This window comes from Nematolebias whitei, chromosome 1, assembly GCF_014905685.2.
Source record: "Nematolebias whitei isolate Nwh7 chromosome 1, NemWhi1, whole genome shotgun sequence".
Classification (NCBI taxonomy): domain Eukaryota; kingdom Metazoa; phylum Chordata; class Actinopteri; order Cyprinodontiformes; family Rivulidae; genus Nematolebias; species Nematolebias whitei.
The window spans coordinates 68,802,772-68,823,175 of record NC_056498.1 but is presented as its reverse complement, the minus strand read 5'-3'; the positions used below and the strand labels follow the sequence as shown (position 1 = coordinate 68,823,175).

At 39.2% G+C, this 20,404-nt stretch overlaps 1 protein-coding gene across 1 annotated transcript in view; it reads right to left on the bottom strand.

Moving 5' to 3' along the window:
* LOC119430529 (contactin-associated protein-like 5) overlaps window positions 1-20,404 on the bottom strand; it is an 81,225-nt gene that overhangs the window by 35,916 nt on the left and 24,905 nt on the right. Inside the window, exons 2-14 of the mRNA XM_037697953.1 lie at window positions 18,148-18,327; window positions 17,695-17,898; window positions 11,503-11,678; window positions 11,273-11,410; window positions 9,443-9,707; window positions 8,106-8,255; window positions 7,626-7,797; window positions 6,538-6,644; window positions 6,143-6,262; window positions 5,807-6,007; window positions 3,562-3,724; window positions 3,267-3,394; window positions 2,982-3,152 (exon numbers count right to left, since the gene is read on the bottom strand). Of these exons, the coding sequence (XP_037553881.1) occupies window positions 2,982-3,152; window positions 3,267-3,394; window positions 3,562-3,724; window positions 5,807-6,007; window positions 6,143-6,262; window positions 6,538-6,644; window positions 7,626-7,797; window positions 8,106-8,255; window positions 9,443-9,707; window positions 11,273-11,410; window positions 11,503-11,678; window positions 17,695-17,898; window positions 18,148-18,327 (2,175 nt within the window). The remainder of the gene's footprint in view (window positions 1-2,981; window positions 3,153-3,266; window positions 3,395-3,561; window positions 3,725-5,806; window positions 6,008-6,142; window positions 6,263-6,537; window positions 6,645-7,625; window positions 7,798-8,105; window positions 8,256-9,442; window positions 9,708-11,272; window positions 11,411-11,502; window positions 11,679-17,694; window positions 17,899-18,147; window positions 18,328-20,404) is intronic.

The following is a 20,404-nucleotide window of genomic DNA, read 5'->3' as shown; positions in this document are numbered from 1 at the left end:
TTCATGTTGCTGCTGATCTGGTTCAATGTCACTGCTGATCTGTTTCAATGTTGGTGTGTTCATGCGTGCTCATCTGTTCACACAGACTCGTGTTCAGGTTTGTGCTGATGTTCGACGTGATGTTTTTATGCTATTAGTGCTTAGTGTATATTTAGTTGATGTTTTTATTGCAGCATGTCATTCGAGCAACAAACTTTCTGACTGATACCCTCCAATTTGCATAACGCACGAGAAGAGGTGTTGATCATGCCAAAATATTCATCCTGGACACTGTACACAGACACCTTGAACTACCCAAGCCCTCACTCAGACTATTGTTTGCAGATTTCTCCTCTGCATTCAACACCCTTCAACCTCACATCTTGGCCAATAAACTCTCCTCCCACTTTCACCTGGATGACCAGCTCATCCTGTGGTTGCTGGACTTTTTAACCCACAGATCACAAAGAGTGCTGATTAACTCAAATTTCTCTGACTTTACACCTCCACTGGCTCTCCACAGGGCTCTGTCCTCTCTCTGCTGCTCTTCATCCTCTACACTGATGATTGTAGATCTACACAGCCCAACTCTTACCTGGTGAAATATGCTGATGACACAGTTCTTCTGTTTTTGTTGTTAGGCCCCTCACAGCATCATGGATCAGCTCTACAGGAGTTTGTGGACTGGTGTGACAGCTCTTGTCTGGAGCTGAACATCAATAAGACCAAAGATATGGTGGTGACTTTTTCCAATCAACAGAGGGCATGGCCACAGCAGTCACCCCATACTGTATATCCATGAAGAGCTTGTTGACCTTGTGGAGGAGTACAAATATCTGGGTATTATCTTTGACAATCTGCTGAAATTCTCCGCCAACACGGAGGAGATCCTCAGAAAGTGTCACCAGAGGCAATACCGCCTTAGAAAGCTCAACTCCTTTGGAGTAAGTAAGATCACTCTCGGGGCATTTTACTACTCCTTCATTGAGAGCATCATCATCTTCTCCATAACCTGCTGGTTTCATTTTACCAGCCTCCAGAACATAATCCGCCTGCAGAAGACTGTCACTGTCCTAAAATTATTGGATATACCCATAGGACCCCGTCTGTTGTCTATGAACACTTAACATGCAGGTTAGCGAACCGGATCATAAAGGACCCTTCACATGTCCTCTTCTCATCATTTGAGTGGTTTCCATCGGGTCACTGGCTCCGCTGCCCTGCCTGCAGGACACAGAGGAGAAGAGCTACCTTTGTGCCCAGGGCTGTCCAACTCTTAAACAAATAGTCCTGTTTTTTTTTTAAATATTCATACATACACATACAGATACACATCCCCTCTCCATACACATATACATTCACACCGTATATGCCCACCCCTCATACACATATATCGCCCCATTCCACAGGACTTTAGTTGCAAAAAGGACTCATTTACCTCATTGCCCATTTGCACCTTGCTAATGCATATTGGACTTTCTTCTATTATGTGTTTTTATTTTGTATTGTTTTATGTATGCTCTACATGCCTCTTTTAATTGCCCCCCTGGGGATAAATAAAGTTTTTGAATTGAATTGAATGGAATTGAATTCACCTGTCTCCAATCAGTGTTCAGCCCAGGAGTTTCCATGTTCACTCACACAGCTTGTTATTTAAACATTCCCTTGTTGCCATCAGCCCAATATTCTGCAAACCTGTCAGATGTCTCCTAGTTCCTCCCTGTGCTTTCCCCTCCTGTTTTCTGTCAATTGTCACTGCCTTGTCAGCCCTTTGTTTTTGATAAATCAAGTTTTACTTTACGTCATGTTCCCCATGTCTGCCTGCACTTGGGTCTAACGCCACCACCCGTGATACCTTGGAGTTTAGTTTGAACATTTTTTTAATGGTTTTGTTTCATCTTTTCTACCATCCATCTAATCCTCCCGGGGCTGCAATTACTTTTGCGTCCAGATTCTGGGATGTTGGCTACAGTCCCGTGAGCCTTTTTTTTTTTGTTGCTAGGAGTCCTCCCTTCTGCAGTGGTGGCCACAGTGAGTGAACTCACATAATAACTTTGACAACAGTTTTTACGCTGATTACCCTTCCTGAAGCAACAGGCTGGAACCTGAAGTGTCAGCATTACAGGAGCACAGCATCGACCACTGAGAGCCCAATGAACTCTACACTTTTTACAGTTCTACTACAATCTTGTAGCCGCAACTTTCAACATGGATATCTATGATCTATGTGAGCTCCTCAGACAGCTCCCACCTTTGCTTTGTCTGCTTCATGTTCAGTGTTTGAATAGACTGAATGGCTGATGAACTACTTGAAGACCTCTAAAAAATGTATTACAATCAAACACTTGGCTTGAAACCTGACTATAATGCAAAGAATAATGATCTATTTAACAGTACCAACAAATCTGTGTTTAATGCTTTAGCAAATCTTGGTAGAAATGTTCAAATAAAGTTTTTTTTATTTTGTTTACTATATCACATACTATAGATTTTCAAATATACATTTTACATTTAGGAAACAGTTTTTACAAGAAATGAAGCATTGTTTTAATGAGGGGTAAGGGAGCTAAGAAGTGTTTCTACATCTGCATAAGTTTTTATTTTTAAACTTGTAAAACACTTTTTATGGTGCTAATTTAACTCTAAAGTTCATATTCCCAGTAAGAACTTTATCGTCCAAAGATGGAAAAAGAACCCATTGCTGGCGCCAATGAGAATATTCCTTGAAAATTAAAAGAGTTATGAAATAAACTTAAACTATAATAAAGTGTTTTAGTGAATTGTAGTGATAACGGTTTAAATGAGAAACAATGAAATGCAACAACAGAACTGCTGGGATTTTTCTAGAAAAGGCCAAATAAATGACGGAGCTAGAGGAGGGAAAAGATATATTCTCACCTCCTGCTGAGTTTAATCCTGGTGAAACTTGGATGATTCTACCTGCTCAAAGTGTACTCACTTCATAGTAAAGTCTGGAGGCTGATCTTGCAGGTTTTACTCACAGCTGAGTTCAATGCGGAGGAAATCTCTGATGCCCAAGTTTTCCAGGAAGACACCAGAGGATGATGTGGTTTTAAACAGGAAGGAGAAGTCTGAACTTAGCTCTCGGTGAAATGTGGGGAAATGGAGATATGACGTCTCCTCATTGAAAAGTGCAGCATTCCAGATATTTTCTGCAACATGCATCAACAAATATATAAAATAAGGAATAACTACAATTAGATTATTATATAGTCACAACCCTTTTCACATGGTCATATCATGTTCAAGGTTTGGCTTGAACTTACTGTCTCCATGGCAACGGAGAGGTCCCACCTTGTATGCACTTTCTGATCCAGGCCTTTGGATATCTCCCAGCACCAGAGATCTGACAGGAAGTGACTCCTTATGGGTCAATAAACCAGAGTCATTAACCCTGGAAGGTAAACAAACAGAAAGGAGAACAAAGAAAAACAAATAAACAGAATTTCGAGATGATGTCCCATTTATGAGGAGAATAGAATTGGCAAATAGAAAAAAGACAACTCATGAGAAGAAGAGTAAGTACCAGAATACTCAGTAGCAGGAGAATGAATACCATACCATGCAGAGCTGTCAACGTCACAGTCACAGTGCTGTTTGGGATCAGTATAGTTCTCCTCCAGACTGCAGGTACACTGTTGACTGCCTGGAAGAGCCCCATCCCAGTAAGTCTGCTTTTGTCCTGTATCTGGACCTCCAACCCACCAGCTGAGTGGAAAACCTTCTGAAACACAAATGTCTATTAATATTAGACAGTACACTCACACCAGATCTAAGCTTTTATTCTAATTCTTCTTTATTTCTCTTCTTATTATTATTATTATATACTGTATGCTTGTGTTTGGTGTTGACTCTGCTCAAATGATGCTCTGAAAGATTCAAACACAGACTGTTCACAAGATTAAAAAAACACAACCTTCCCTGTATCCATCCTAATGTAGTGTTTATTTCAGCAGCGCCCTTCTTCAGGAGCTGCTGCAGTGAGTGAACTTTCATGAAAGATTTGGCAATATTGTTTTACACTGCACGCCCTTCCTGACTCAACCTGGGCCTGAACCTGCAACCTCAGGCTTACAAGACCACTGCACTGACCACCAAGCTACCACAATCCCTGTATCCATTTTAATATGAACATGAAAAATCAGAGATGTGGGAGATAAATTGCATGTCTCTTACACTAGTTTATGTAGGACAGAGGTGAACACAAAATAGCTGTGATCGATGAACATTGTCTCATATTTACAGCCCTTTAACTGGATGATACAACCAGAAATGGGATTGGGTTTATCATCCCACAATCTCATTTTAAAAAGGGAATAGAAAAACACATAATTAGAAAAAGCACATGACACACAATGCTGCAAAATAAAATATTTTAAAAGCTTGCATTCTGGTAAACCATAGTGGGTAATGTTCAAAAACTTTATTGAAATTGTGCATCTTTGAGTAACTGCAGGTTACTTACAGTCATTTTTACCAAAACATTAAAGATAATGTTCAACTACATCAATTCAAATAATGACAAACTGTCTCTATATGAGTGTGAGTGGTTGTTTGTATTGATTGCCCTGTGACGAACTTTGAGACCTGTCCGTTGTCAGAGTCAGAGATTCAGAGTCAGAGATTCTTTATTGTCATTCGCACCCCATGTGGTACATGTGGTGGAGCGAAATTATGCACACAGAGTCCCAGTTACATCCAACAATAAAATGTATAAGAAAAACAATGATAACATCTAAGATATGAACTAAGAAAAACATCATCTAAAAATACAGTAAGCACTACTAGCATAAAAACATTATGTCAAACAGCAGCACAAACATGAACATGAGTCTGTGTGAGCAGATGTGCACGCATGAACACATCAACAGGAAACAGATCAGCAGCAACATGATGTGATTTTTTTCACAGTGATTATTCTGGTTAGAGATTCATGAGTCTAACAGCCTCAGGGTAGAAGCTGTTCCTCAGTCTAGTGGTTCTACACTTAATGCTCTTCAACCTCCTTCCTGAGGGGAGTGGGGCAAAAAGTGTGTGTGCTGGGTGAGTGGGGTCCTTCATGATGCAGGTGGCTCTCTTCCTGCATCTGGAAGCGTAAATGTCTGTGATGGTGGGGAGGCTGACTCCAACAGACTTCTGTGCAGCCTTCACCACTCTCTGCAAAACTTTTCTTTCTGCAGCTGTGCAGCCTCCATGCCACACGTTGATGCTGGAGCACAGGATGCTCTCCACTGCACACCTGTAGAAGGAGGTGAGGACTGAGCTTCCCAGACCAGCTCGTCTCAGCCGCCTGAGGAAGTAGAGTCTCTGATGAGCTTTCTTGATCAGGCTGGTGGTGTTGTTGCTCCAGCTGAGGTTGTCATTCATGTGTACACCCAAATACTTGTAGCTGGAGACCACTTCCACTGCAGATCCTCTTATGTTCAGGGGGGTGTACCCCACCTCATGTACAATGACTGCTGGAGATAGACAACAGCAACTCCTGTCACCCCAGAGAGGAAGTGGGTGGCTGGATGGATGGATGTATCAAAACCTTAGGTAAAAAAGATGAATGTACAAAAGAAAAATGTATACAGTATGTTCTGTTGAAGATTCTCAGTCATCCAGGACATGATGAATTCAAAAAAGTATACAGTATGTTGTGTTTATTCTTTCTTAACCTTATGCAGATTGTCTGTTTTTGTTTATCTGAGGTACAGTAGTTAATGATTCAATGGATCAATTATCTGAGTTAAGGTTTTGTTCCATCAGAGCATGAATGCTTTTACGTAAAAAAAAAAAGCCTTAATGTTTCTAGAAGCCTCACCTGATGTGTTGAAGAGACATGACTTCCTGCAGTGGTATTCCACTTCTTGTTCGCAGTGCTCCGATTGGCTGATGATTGCTAAAAGCTGCTCCTCGTCTGCTGCATATTTAAAGGTAGTCGAATAGTGACTTCCTTCTGGCGATTGATGGATTTTGGTGAGTTCTGTGTTGTTGTGTTGGATCACCATCCACGTCTTGTCCTCTGTTTGTAAAAATAATTGTATGAGAATATTACTTTTATGCTTGCGACCTTGAGGTTGGCAGAAATGGTGGCGGGTTGAAAGGAAAAGAGAATACCAGGGAGTCTGCATGTTGTGTTTTGATGTGTGTGTTTTACCTGTCATGTTACAGAATACCATCTGAGGTTTGATGGGTCCACTGCCATCCACATCGATGTAATAATGCCCTGATGTGTTCCCTTTATGTTTGTATGCTTCACAGGACTGTTCATAAATTGCTGAGGAGAAAAGAAAAAGCTGTAGCAATCACTTCTGTTTATATTATTTGACTCCAACTTCAAGTTCTATTGGTCATACCTTTAGGTACACTAAAATGATAAAATGGTATGGTGCACATAATGTGAAATATTTTTGTGATGTGTTTGAGCAAACTAGGGGTCACCAAAAGATGCAATGTAATATAGAGTGTTAGTGCAAAACAAACGGAGTAAAAGCTGAAGGTGCAACCATCATGCACACGTGATCTCTGTGCAACAATAAAACCTTTTCTTACAGCTGTGACATGTGGCTCCGCTGTAGCCGGTGCCGGAGCAGTTACAGTGAAAGGTGCTCCACAACTGACTGCAGCTGCCTCCGTGTTCACAATGATGTGGAGAACATCTGAGAAAAGTAAAGAAATAAGAAAAATTGTGCCTGAAATGGAGGGAAAAATAAGCTGATTTTATTTTTTTTACGCAACTGTAGTTAATGATGTAATGATACTGGAAATTCCTTTTAGGAAGGCTTTTGCACATCTTGTTTTTAGATATCTTTATCTTTTTTTGTCTTTTTATGTAAATTTAGCTTAACTTTAAATTTTGAGTATATGCATTTTATTTTTTCTAAGTAATATAGTCTGCTTTATCTATAAACATGCACGTGTTGCAAGTATTTTCATGGCCCAAGGGGTCAAGTCACAGATTAATTCAATGAATATTGATTTCACAGCTGATCTCATAACTTTGTGGGTTGGAGGTGAGAGGTTGACCAAGTTTGAATCCATCATTCCATTTGACATTTCATTCAAACAAAAGCAACTCTGTAGAAAATATCTACAACACGCACCTCTGTTGTATTGGTTTACAAAAATGTCATGTACTAAGAGTGATGCGTATCAGTAAAAAAATAAATAAATAAACTGTAAACTCACAGAGAGCTTGTCTTGACATTTTCACCAATGTAGGAAGAAAAAAAAAATACATTTAGGGAGCTCTCATTTCCACAGTACCAGATAACAGAAACATTGTTTCATTGATTTTGTCTAATTAAAGTTACTGATAAGAAATGGTGATGTTCTTGTGAGGACATATTCTGAGAACCACTTAGACTGAAAAATCATCACCACATTCCTCCTTGTTTTCATGTCTGCATTACACATGTGGAAATGTTAAGCCTTAAAATTGAGAAAATTAGAATTAAAATCTGACAAATGATCATTTTTGTTCACACTGTTAATGTAAAATTGGACACATGAAATAATGCATGCAAGCACAGCTTTGATTTAAAAATAAAGGTTAAAAAAACAACAACAATAATGTGTCAGGTTGTATATATATATATATATATATATATATATATAAATGCTATACTTTTTAGTCTGACCTGTCAATAATGCCGCACATATCAATCTGAAGGTTACTGTAATCTCCCATCCTCCTCTGCTGCACTTTGACTAAATCCACCGGCTGGTTGTTAATGGTCAGCAGGCGCAGGCAGCCTTGGAAAGCTCTGAAAGGATTTGTGCACTCCAAGGTGCTGTTGTCTGCAGGACAACCTGCACAAAAACACACAACACAACAAGTGAACTGCAGAGGAAAGCATGCATGCATGTTCTGATTGAGCTTGTGTGGCTTGTTTTAGTAAATAAGATGAATAGAGGATATTTTTATCCAACAGAAAACATGCAAACTCCAAGAAAGGTTAAGAACATTGTTAAAAGCCAACACTTTTTTTAAAGGAAATATTTGCGAAGTAAGAGTGTTCAAGCCTGAAACAGCTGGATCCTGCACAACATGACAAATAAAACCTCATCAACTTTTGAAACAGTCACAGTGATGCAAAACTTGTATTTATCTTTCTTACCACCAAAGAAAAGTTGACTTCCTGGTGTGACCTGATATGAAGGACTGGCTTTAGCAGTTGTTCCTTCATTTCCATCTACTGTGACGCTCAAATGTTCTGCTCCTGACGTCAGATCCACTGAGTGCCACTGGCCATCACTTAGGCTCCAACCTGAGTTTGCACACAGACATTTATCAGCCCCGTGTAATAAAAATAAATAAAAGCTAACATTTCCTAAACCTAAACTATTTTTTTACCTAAAACAAGCTGAATTATGGTGAAAAAATAAAACTCAGCTTGAAATATTGGTTTTACTGTTTTTAAGTTATTTGTTTTATTGTTTTTACTGTTTGCTGTTTTATGGTTTGGTAGTTCATTACGTTTACGGTTTTGGTTGATTTTATGGTTTTATGCTTGTTTGTGTTAGTGTACAGCACTTTGGCCAGCGGTGTTGTTTTGTAGTGCTTTATAAATAAAGTTATTGTATTGTATTGTATTGTATTGATGCATGAGGAGGCCGACGAAGGCAGTGAGATTGTCCGTGAACACTGCCAGAAAGTTCCATAGTCCTGTTAAAGAGGGCACAGTGTCTATCAGCCGGTTCACTCTGACACAGCTCTGCAGATGTCCTCGGGAGGGGAGCAATGGGGGGAGGGGGGGGGAAGCAGAGCTTCTCATTCACATAAACAACCAGGAGAAGTTTTATTTTATTATTTTATTTTATCAAGTGCGTTGAGAGACCAATTAACCAGATTCATAATTTACAATCTTGAACTTTAACAAGATACATCCTTAGTTTCTTATTTCAGAGAGAAATCATACTATAACTGCTCTACTCTGTGGAGGACAGGCTCAGCTATAAAAAAAAAGTAACTCAGAGAAGTAAAGAACTCAGACAATCACTTTTTCATTTGAAGAATTATCACATATCATATTTCATGGCTGCTCATCATATTGCAGGTGATGCTGACAAACCTAATTTGTACATTTTTATTAATTTAGTTTGAGCGTAGCATTCAAGCAATAGTATGATAAAGTATTATGTATACTGTATTATTAGTATCATTATTATTATTATCATTATTATCATCATTATGTGTTCCTTTTGGTTTCTAAATGTTAGAAAGCTTGTTGTGCTTATAAAAGGTAGAGAAAACAAATAAACGAACAACAAGGACAAACATCTGTTTTATTGCTACTTTGGAAAAATGTAAACTCCTGTTGTAAAGTCTTCTAAATTAAGATGGTGATTAGTGACATTAGTTCAAACTGATTTTAGCAAAATAATCTTAATACTCTTATGATAGGGTGGTAGCTGGGTGCAGGGGGTGGGTGGGGGATGTTGGGTTCAGACTGACCTGCTTTTAGTTCCAGGGGCATCCTGCCAGGTTTGTGGATCTGTAGGTGAAGACTGGCTTCGCTCAGGTGCAGCCAAACTGTTCCTTCTTGCTTTGAGAGCTCAAAGGTCAGCAGCAGCCCTTCTCTATCCCACGTTCGAAACTGAAGTCCCACTGACGTGCCCACTGATGGACCTGTGCCTCCTGGTAACCTCAAAAAGCTCTGGTGGCCAGTGAATGTCATGGCAACAAAAACAGGTTCAGTGCAGGAAAAGGTCACTTCGCCCTGAGACAGATGAATGAACGGGATAAAAAAATATATTATTACGGCTACAGGATGAAAACATGAACATGATTTTATTTTGAGTCACTCTGATGTGTAGAAATCTCATAAATTGACTTTAAAAGTGTGAGAGCATTAGCATGATGATGATAGCAAGGATTAGAATGAGCACCAAATCAAAGTGAAAGCACCAGCAGCAGCCAAAAGCTTTTTAAGATCACAGAGGGAGTCAGGGAGGAGACACTGCTGGGGCTGCAGAGTAACGTGTTGCATTAAGACTCCCCAGTGGGAACACAAGGTTTATTTCTTTACATCAGCATGCAACTCATAGACTCTTGATCAAATCTAAACGCTCTTTTTGGAGTTTTAAAAATAAATACAAAGTAATGCAGGCTGGACACAATATTTTATTACCCTACTGCAATTTTTCAAATAAATAAATAAACTATTTATTTCAAAATATGCTTCTACAGCATTTATGTTGAATATTTTGTTTTATGTTAATAGATGTTTTTGTCTTATCTGGAACCCATAACCCACTATGCACAAAATCATCTCCACCACATTTTGCTACACAGTAGTCACTCGCTCTATCGCGGTTTTTCAAAGCAAGAATGGGCATGACACATATAATTGCTGATTGATGGATGAGCCAAACAATCTGCATGGATTTTTTTTTTATTTAAAACAAATTATTTTAAATTATTTAGCACCTGTTTGCAGCCCATAGCTGTGGGATAACTTCCTCCTGCAGCTGATCAGCTGATCTTCGTGAAGAGCAGAAGCGGACAGGGCCGAGAGTGCAGCCGTGGCAGAGAGCTATGACATGCTGTGCTTTTTAAGAGCATTTAGAAATATTGTTTAGAATATTGCAAGAGTGTGGGAAGGATTTAAAATGCCTTTATACACACACATATATATATTCAAAAATTTAATTCAATTCAAAAATACTTTATTTATATATATATATATTAATAATATATATATATTATACGTTTACATATATACATATATATATATATATATATATATATATATATATATATATATAAACTACTACTTACTACTTGTACTACTATTCCTACGTTGCAGTTTTTCACTTATCGTGGGGCTTCAGGGTACGGATCCCCCGCGATAAACAAGGGACTACTGTACAGTTTGTTCATACCACCGCAGCAACCATCAAATATGACCAAAAAATAAAATAAAAGTTTTAAATTAAATGTTGCCAATTACTGCCGTGAGGGAAAATAATCAGGCTGAACTGACTGAGGCTGAAACTGAAATATAAGTGTACTCTCTCTCACCTGTGCCCTACACTTCACTAAAAAATGACACCAAATCAGTTTGGATCTCTTTTGAAAGCTTCTCATGAATGTTCGGATAGGAGATAACTGCCACGCTGATTCTTACAGTAATATACTGTATAATATATGCGGTGGATACAAAAATATTTGAAAGATTTTCAAAAAATGTTAAAAATATATTATGTATGTGCATGTCCAGTTAAAATACTGAACTTTGGTGGGAGCAGAAATTATGTAGTTTTCAGAACTGAGCCAGTTTACCTTCACAGTAACCCGCTGGTCCTCCTGTTTAGTAAGAGCTACCAAGTTCAAGCCGTGATAAATAAGGTTTTCCAGACATCCGTGGAAATTTCTGTTTGATCTCTGAGATTTGAGGTCCTGGCCTGCTCCCACGTTCACCTGCGCACCAAGAAAACAGCATAAAAACGTGAACACAAAAAAATGCAGTGCTGCAAATGTTGGAACGTGAAAACACAGACAGAAAAAAACACCTGATCATGATCCCAGAAGCCAAACCAAGGTGGGATTTCCACCCACGTAGTGCTTTTGTCCACAGTGAGGTTGAGGTGACCTCTGTGAATCTCCACTGCAACCTGGTGCCAATACTGGTCATCCAACAGGCTGCCAAGAGACACGACGTGCTGGGTGTTCAGGGACAAACTGCGACCTGCAGGGAAGGAAGAAGAAGAGCATGATGATGATGATCTTCATACAGGGAATGAAACGTTATTTGATCAAATATGTTGCATGGGAATCGCTGATATCAAATACTGAATTTGATTTGTAATATTTTCACCTGCATATCAAGAAATGTTACTCCATCAGTAGTAAGAACTGGTTTTAGGTGTAAGCTGTTAAAGGAGTGCCACATGGTTCTTCTGGGGATCCTATCTAATAAAACCATTATTTTTCAGTGACTAAGTAAATTTAAATTGGACGTTGTTTGAAGTTTGACTGCTATAGGATGGTGGGGAACAAATAGAGATGGAGAGGGATCGAGTTTAGAGAGTTCCATCAGTAATCCTTGATCTGTCAGATATTTAGGAGAGACTGAAGTCAGAGCAGAGACAAGGACACGGAGGTTTGTTCAATTATTCATCAGACTGTTGTTTGGAGATTTCACAGGAGGAGGAAAATATTAAAAATTAAGCTAAATATCTTTAACCCTCATACTGCTCGTTATTTTCACGACAATTCTTGTTCTTTAGGAAAAAAATCAACCACCTTATTTAACTGTTTAAAACTATTTATAATATTTTTCCCACAAAAAAAACTAGTCAGTCTTTTAGAGCTATCTCAGCCTAAAATAAAAAATATCAAATTTAAATTACTTTAGTTTAATTACAGTTCAAGTGTAAAAAAAAACAAAAAAAACAAAAACTCTACATTTCATTTATTTTATACAGAGCCCCAGAAGGGACGTGGGGGATTTTTCAAACTTTTATGTTCCCTCGCAAAAGTTTTTGCGTTCCCTCGCAATACTGTACTGTATGTAGTGTTATACCCCACATACAACAAACGTTCCTCCCTCAAAGTAACTGGTCCAGATGACATGATTTAATGGAGTTTTGTTTTGAAATCAGCCTTAAATATAAGGATATCCAGCATGTGCTGCAGTGGTAAAATTAGTTTTACGTTGGATATTTCACGTTCATGCTCCGTGGATTCAGCTGTGGCTTCGTTTGAGCCGACGCAGGCAGTCTGAGGAGGTTCTCTTAGGGACCGTCAACAAATTACTGGTCTAATGAGCTTGGTCTGAACACTGGTATAATATTTTAGATATATTTCCAGAGTATTTGTCAAAGCAGCACCATGTATCATAAGTTTTCCCAGTATATTTCTGCATGGTAATAAATCGTGAATTTTCTCACTATTTAAAATCCAAAAGAACAAGGTGGCACTTGCATTTCAAAAGTACTGTAACTTTCTTTTAAAGCTTCAAAGTTCATTCAAGAATTCAAGGACTCAAAGATTCAGTATTATTTATATGTCATTCGCACCAGAGGTGGTGCATGTGGTGGAACGAAACTGTGTACACAGGGTCCCAGTTACATCCAAGAAAAGTATTAAAATGTGTGTTAAAGAAAAAACAGTAATGAGATCCAAGATATGAACTAAGAAAAACATTCACTAAAACACACTAAGCACACACTTCCAGAGGGCTTCATAAGTCTGAAGAGTCCCAAGTAAACTGTTTTCCCCACTAAGCTGTACACTCCTTTAGTGGATCAACCAGTTTACTGGTTTTGCTGGTGTCTGATGAAGCCCTCCGAATAGAGGGTCTTTCCAAAAACAAAGAAACTGTCCAGATGACGTGACTGACCATTATTGTATTTTGTACCTGGCTGATTGAGCATGAACTTTGATGCTTTAAAAGAAAGTTACAGTACTTTTGAAATGCAAGTGCCACCTTGTTCTTTTGGATTTTAAATAGTGAGAAAATTCATGATTTATTACCATGCAGAAATATACTGAGAAAATGTTAGTTATGATACATAGTGCTGCTTTGACAAATACTCTGAAAATACGGTAATTTGTTGACGGTCCCCAAGCGAACCATCACTCCTCGAGGGACAGACAGAGCAGCTGACTGAAATCAGACTGTCTGCGTCTGCTCGAACAAGGAAGCCACCGCTGAATCCACGGAGAATGAACATGAAATATCCAACATAAAACTAATTTTACCACTGCAGCACACGCTGGATATCCTTATATTTAAGGCTGATTTCAAAATTCAATTCAATTCAGTTTATTTATATAGCACCAAGTCACAAACTCCATGAACCTCAAATACGGGTGTCTGTTGTTGTCTGTGAGGTACCACTACACACAGTACAGTATTGCGAGGAAACGCAAAACGTTTGCGTGGGAACGCAAAATAAAAAAATAAAAAATCCCTTACGTCCCCTCTGGGGCTCCGTACTTTTAAAATTCACAAAATATTTTTCGTCAATTTTTTGAAAAAATAAAAATGAAGGCCTTTCCCAAAATGATTATTTGAGGAGGTTTTTATTTTTTTATTTTTTATTCCAGTCCAGAGTTTTGTGATGTCCCTCCAGAATAGCTAGCTGAAAATAAGGTTTTGTATTCGGTCAAACATATTCCTGTAAGGATGGTACTTTTCTGTGGCCCGGTTTGTGTCTGTTGCCCTCGTGCTCCCTCATTAGTTCCATTAGTGCCACCTGTGTCTCGTCCCAGCTGTTTGTTATCATGTCTCGTCTTCTCCCTGTATTTAAGCCGTCCTATTCTGTCTTGTTCTTCGTCGGGTCGTCTTCGTTGGTTACTCTTCTTTGGGTCTCCTGAGTCTTTCCCTGAGTCTTCCTGGTTCCTCGAGTTCCCCGTGTCTCTCGTGTCTCCTGAGTTCCCCGTGCCTCCTTCCTATGTCCATGTAAGTTTTGCTGCCCCGTCAGCTTGTTTATTTTGTACTTTTATTTACCATTAAAATCCTACTTTTGTATTTCTGCCGAGTTGAGTCCCTGTTCTGCTCTCTGGGTTCGCTCCTAACCTCAAACCATGACAATTCCTGTTTTCTGCTCTTTAGACATGGAGTTTATTATTATTTTTTTTTTTTATAATTTCTTTTTGTGTTAATTATTTTCTTTGTATTTTGTGGTAGAATTGCTAGTTTTTAATTATTTATTTATTTATTTTTTGTCTGTACTGACCCAGAAATACAGTACTAGCAAGCTGAAGGAGCACGGTGCACTCGCTAATGACTTCCTGTCTCGGATAAAAAGACAGCAGCCTGCATGCATGCACATCAGCTTTTTAGTACTAAATGTTTACGTGTGCACATTACTAGTGAGTTTTTGCTGTTTACATCCAAACAAAAACATGTTTGTCAGATGAAACTAGAGGCAGGACCCTGCAGCGACTCTGGCCATGAAATTAACTGTCTTGATAGTTAGGGTTGTGCAGACATTGGCCAGATTATGGGTCAAATAAATACACTAATGTTCTCTCTTTTCATAACAAGACCTATTTAACTTTGGTGGAAAGGCTGCGTGAAAAATAACGTGGATTAATTAAGTAATTAGAGGTTTACAAACATTGACATCCTTGAACCAATATGTCAGCACTTATGCTTGGGTTTACATTAGTTTACAGTCAGACACATAAGATTTTAGGTAACCTGGCTTCTGACCCTGCTTTAGGTCACAGCAAGTATAAAAGTCCCTCAAGATACTCTCAGGTCTGAATTTATGAGGAGTCACCAACAGCTGCACAGAAATGAGGGAAGATGTTAATCTGGATGTGCTGATTTGAGTTTGTTTACATGTGCTGCAGGGAGTTCAGCGTTGACTGTGTTAGCAGCTACATGAACAAACTGGATGCAATTAGCATTTCTAATATCCATCTTTAGGAGCTGAGGCAGCTCTAGATAACAGAGATTAGAAGGTGACAAAGTGGAGGAAGATTGCACAAAAATAAGCATAAAAATGACATGAGTAGAATAAAAATGAGAATGTCGCTCACAGAAAGTAGGCAAAAATATAAAAACATGAGGGATGTAGTACAACTATTGAGACTGGGATTGTTTTGTCAGAATGTGTATCTAAAAAAATGACCGAAACAAAAACCTGTAAAGAATAACTCATATTTACAAAAAAAAAAAAAAAAACAGAAAAAGGAGTCAATGTGTCTTTTTAAAGCACTCTGACACCCTATGCTCCGACCCACACATTTTGATTTTTTTTTCTTGATATTTTTTCTTGATGATAGAGAAGTTGTGGTTGAGTGGTTAGAGCAGTCGTCCTCCAATGCAAGAGTTGGGGGTTCAAATCCACGAGCTGTCACATGTCGAAGTGTCCCTGGGCAAGACATGAACCCCTCATTGCCTCTGATGTGTGTCCTATCATCAGTGTATGAATGTGATAAAGCTCTGATTAGTCTCTTTAGAATGATTTGTTCAATTAGCTTTGTAGAGATCTCATAGAGCGCTGTATGAATGGGTAAATGAGGACACACATTGTAGTGAAAAGCGTTTTGAGTGTCTTGATAAGATAGAAAGATGCTATATAAGTACAGTCCATTTGCCATATTTGAATTTAGAACTTCAATCACTGATAAAAATGATTGCAAAATTAAAACATCAAACTTAACTTTTTTGTCAGATAAGGAGGCCAAAGTTTATGACAGGAATGAATATATACACAAACAACAAATGAAATTGATAAAAGATGATTTAAAAAAAGAAAACAGGCATGGATTTATGCAGACAGCAATGCATCGCAAAATATTGACTTTGTGCAGTTTAGTATCTGTAAAAATATCATTCACCTGCAAGACTTGTCCTCATATCATATTTTCTTCAACAACTAAATGTGTTTTCATAAAATCACAACTGAAATGATTGCATCATACAAATCTTGACAAAAGTTGCCATGTATGTTAACCCTTTTATTGTCTTTTGGGAAAAAGTCAGCCACCCATTTTTTGTCTGTCTTTATTTATTTATTTTGGTGGTCAATAAACTTGATTATTTCTGACAAAACCTAAAAATCTTTCTAATTTTATTATCCAAATTTTTTTCACATGTTCTCATAACCTCACAGTAACTTACTTTCACACTTGCAGTTCTGAGAGGAAAAATTGGCCACATTAGAATACATTGTAACGACAAATTTTAATCCCATATTTCTCATATAAAAATAATGCATTCCTCTCAGTAATGGATTTAGCTATACTTTTGATTTTTATATAAGTTCACTAGATGGTGCTCCACCTTTATACTTGAGAACCTCTACCTCTGAATCTATGCTTATATGTAGTTACAGCTACTGTTAAATACTGCTGTCAAACTGTGATAAATAACATATGCAGCTACTAACTTTAGGAAACTAAAAAGATTTCATATGCATCTTATCATAAAAAAATATATATTTTTTAAATAGCCATTAAGTTTTTGACTTTTTTCTTTCTTTCTTTCTTTTTCAGTCCTTTAAAGTCCAACTAGAGAGCATAAGACTGAACAATAATCCATAAAAATATTAATTTCACAGAATGTTTTACTGCCACAAAGATAACATCATTATGCGCCAGTGAGCCTACACACCATCCCATGACATTTTGATAAATGTACAGAATCTTCTGCTATTGGAGAGAAAAGGCTTACATTTTAATAAGTCGGGGGCTTTCTTCAAAAACCTCGGACTGCTTCAGGCAAACTGAATGGAACTAAGTGACTTCTGTGAAATGCTGCTGAAAGTAGCAATGCGACCATAATGTGTTGGTTGGAACCAAACCCACTCTAACAAATGCAAATCTAATTCAGACGAAGGTGCAAATTAGGCAGTTATTGTCTCTGTGGAGATTTTTAAACTCACTGAATTGGAATTAAAATGGGTGGAGCTGCCACATTGAAACAAAACTGCTCATAGATGTTGCACTGCTGTCGACTATGTAAATGTGGTTATGCTGTTTCTGTATTTGCAAGAAAAGAAGAGACATGCATGAATATTTAACACTGCTTCTCTGCTTTTTAATTGTCACATGTCCAGATTTAAAAAAAAATGTCATGTTAACGTTTTGGAGTAACTAAACATCTGGCCAATTAACCCATGGAAAATCTTTGTGAGGCAACAAAAACTAAACCAAACAAAAACCCTTTTATTTATTGTTCCAATGCAACTTACCACTACCTGTGAAGATTCAGGAGTAATAATAATGTGTCAGAGTTGTACCTTTTCTGAGCAGAAGGAGAAGTTTTCCTTTCTCTAACGCCAGAGTGAGGCCATGTTCATTTGGTCCTTCTGTGTGAAAAAGTGTCCCAGAGTTTTTCATGGTTTTAAATTTCAGAGAAATGCTTTCAGTGGTTGCCTGCATCATCCTTGGATTCAACCTGAAGAAAAGGCTGCTGTGGCCATCAAAGCTCACTGTGTCTGAATCTAAAAAAAAAAAAAAAAAAAATTAATGAAATGTTTCGTAATACTAATATAATGTGACTCAACATTGAGTCAATTATAAAAAGTCACAAAATGAAATGAAACAGCTTTTTGATTTTCAAAATAATTTCAAGTAACTGAACTGTGAATAAACATCAAACATGTTCCACCTTTTTAAAACAAAAGTAACCTGATGCATGAGGTTAAACTACTGTCATATTGTGCATAAATGTCAAAAAAGATCAAACTCACTGTAAGGACATCCAAAAACCTCCAGCCTGAGTCCAATCTGACCATTTGGATTCCAGTCCAGAGGAATCAGAAGGACGTATCGAGCAATCGCAGGGTGCTGGAGTTTGTGCTGGACCACACTGTTTGCATTACTGTTGCCAGGAAATACCTGAAAATCCATTTTGTAATGTTTCAGTAATACTTAAAACATGTAATGCTTGACACATGACAGGGTGCTGAGGATGGAGCTGTGTTGTACAAGGAAATCTGGAGTTGTAGAGATGCATGTTAGCTGGTACAGGACATGTATGAGGACTGCAGGACAGTGGTGAGATGTTGTGTAATAGTGACAAATAGCTTCAAGGTGGAGGTGGGATTGCAATCAAGGATAGGCTCTTTGCCCCTTCTTGTTTGCTCTGGTGATGGACCGACTAACAGATGAGGTCAGGCAGGAATCCCCATAGACTATATTTGTAGATGACATTGATCTGTGGTGAGAACAGGGAACAGGTGGAAGATAACTTGGAGAGGTGGAGGTATGCACTTGAAAGGAAGCTGTAGTAAGACAGAGTACATGTGTGAATGAGAGGGAGGCTGGTGGAACAATGGAGCTACAAGGAGCAGAGGTCACAAAGGTGTAGGACTTCAAGTACTTGGGGTCCACTGTCCAGGAATATGGGGAATATGGTAACGATGTGAGAAAGAGAGTCCAGGCAGGATGGAGTGGATGTAGAAAAGTTTCAGGAGTGATTTCCAGCAAAAGAATGTCAGCACTCTGGGTGCAGCATCTGCAGTATTGCGGACTCTGTAACAGTCCATTGTAGTGAAGAGGGATCTGAGCTGTAAGGCAAAGCTCTCTGTTTACTGGACAGTCTATGTTCCTACCATCACCTATAGTTATGAGCTCTGGGTAGTGACCGAAAGAATTAGATTGCAGATACAGGTGGTTGAAATGTTTCCTCCACAGGGTAGCTGGACTCTCCTTTAGAGATGGGGTGAGAAGTTCAGTAATCAGTATTCTCACCCTATCTCTAAGGGAGAGTCAAACTACCCTGCGGAGGAAACTCATTTCAACCGCCTGTATCCGCAATCTCATTCTTTCAGTCACTACCCAGAGTTTTTGACCATAGGTGAGGGTAGGAATGTAGACCGACCGGTAAACAGTGAGCTTTGCCTTACAGCTCAGCTCTCTCTTCACCACATTGGATCAATACAGTCCGCAATACTGCAGATGCTGCACCAATCCATCTGTCAATCTCATACTCCATTCTTCTCTCACTCGTGAAGAAAACCCCGAGATACTTGAACTCCTCCACTTGAGGCAGAACCTCACCTCAACCCCAAGAGAGCAATCCACCCTTCTCCTGTTCAGGACCATGGCCTCAGATTTGGAGGTTCTGATTCTGATCCCAGCCGCTTCACATTCAGCTGAGAATCGCTCTAGTGAGAGCTGAAGATCACAGCACAATGACACCAACAGGACCCGATCATCTGCAAAGAGCATAGATGGAATCCTGAGGCCACTGAACCAGAAACCCTCTGCCCCCTGGCTGCACCGAGAAATTCTGTCCATAAAAGTTATGAACAGAATCAGTGACAACCGGCAGCCCTGGTGGAGTCCAACTCCCACATGAAGGGGTCCAACTTACTACAGGCAATGCGAACCAAACTCTCGCACCACTTATATAGGGACTGAACAGCCCATAACAACGGGACCCCAATCCCATACTCATGGAGCCCCTCTCAAGAAGATTGGTTCCAGAGCCCATGCTGTGTGTCAAGGTGAGTGCCGGTACCTCTCAATCTTGCACACAAGCTCAAGCTCCATCCCCGCCAGAGAGGTTAAATTCCAAGTCCAAAGAGCCAGATTTGGTAAGCCAGGGCCAGAGCGCCAATGTCCCTGCCTTTGGCCACTGTTAATGGCATCATGCACCTGATTTTAATGGCCCTTCCTGCAGGTGGTGGGTCCACAGGAAGGCAAACCCATGCTGCTCCTTTGGGCTGAGCCTGACCAGGTCCCATGGGTGGAGACCCAGTCACCAGGCACTCGCCGACAGGCCCCTCCCCCAGGCCTGGCTCCAGGGTGGGGCCCCAGTAAAAAACATCCGGGCAAGAGACACAGACTTCCTTGTTTTATCCTGTCCATAAAAATCTTCTGAATCACTCATTGTCTGGCCTGTCACCTAGGACCAATATGCCTTGGGAGACCCTACCAGGTCCTGAAAGCATAGCTCCTAGGATCATTCAGGTGCACAAACTCCTCCACCACAATAAGGTG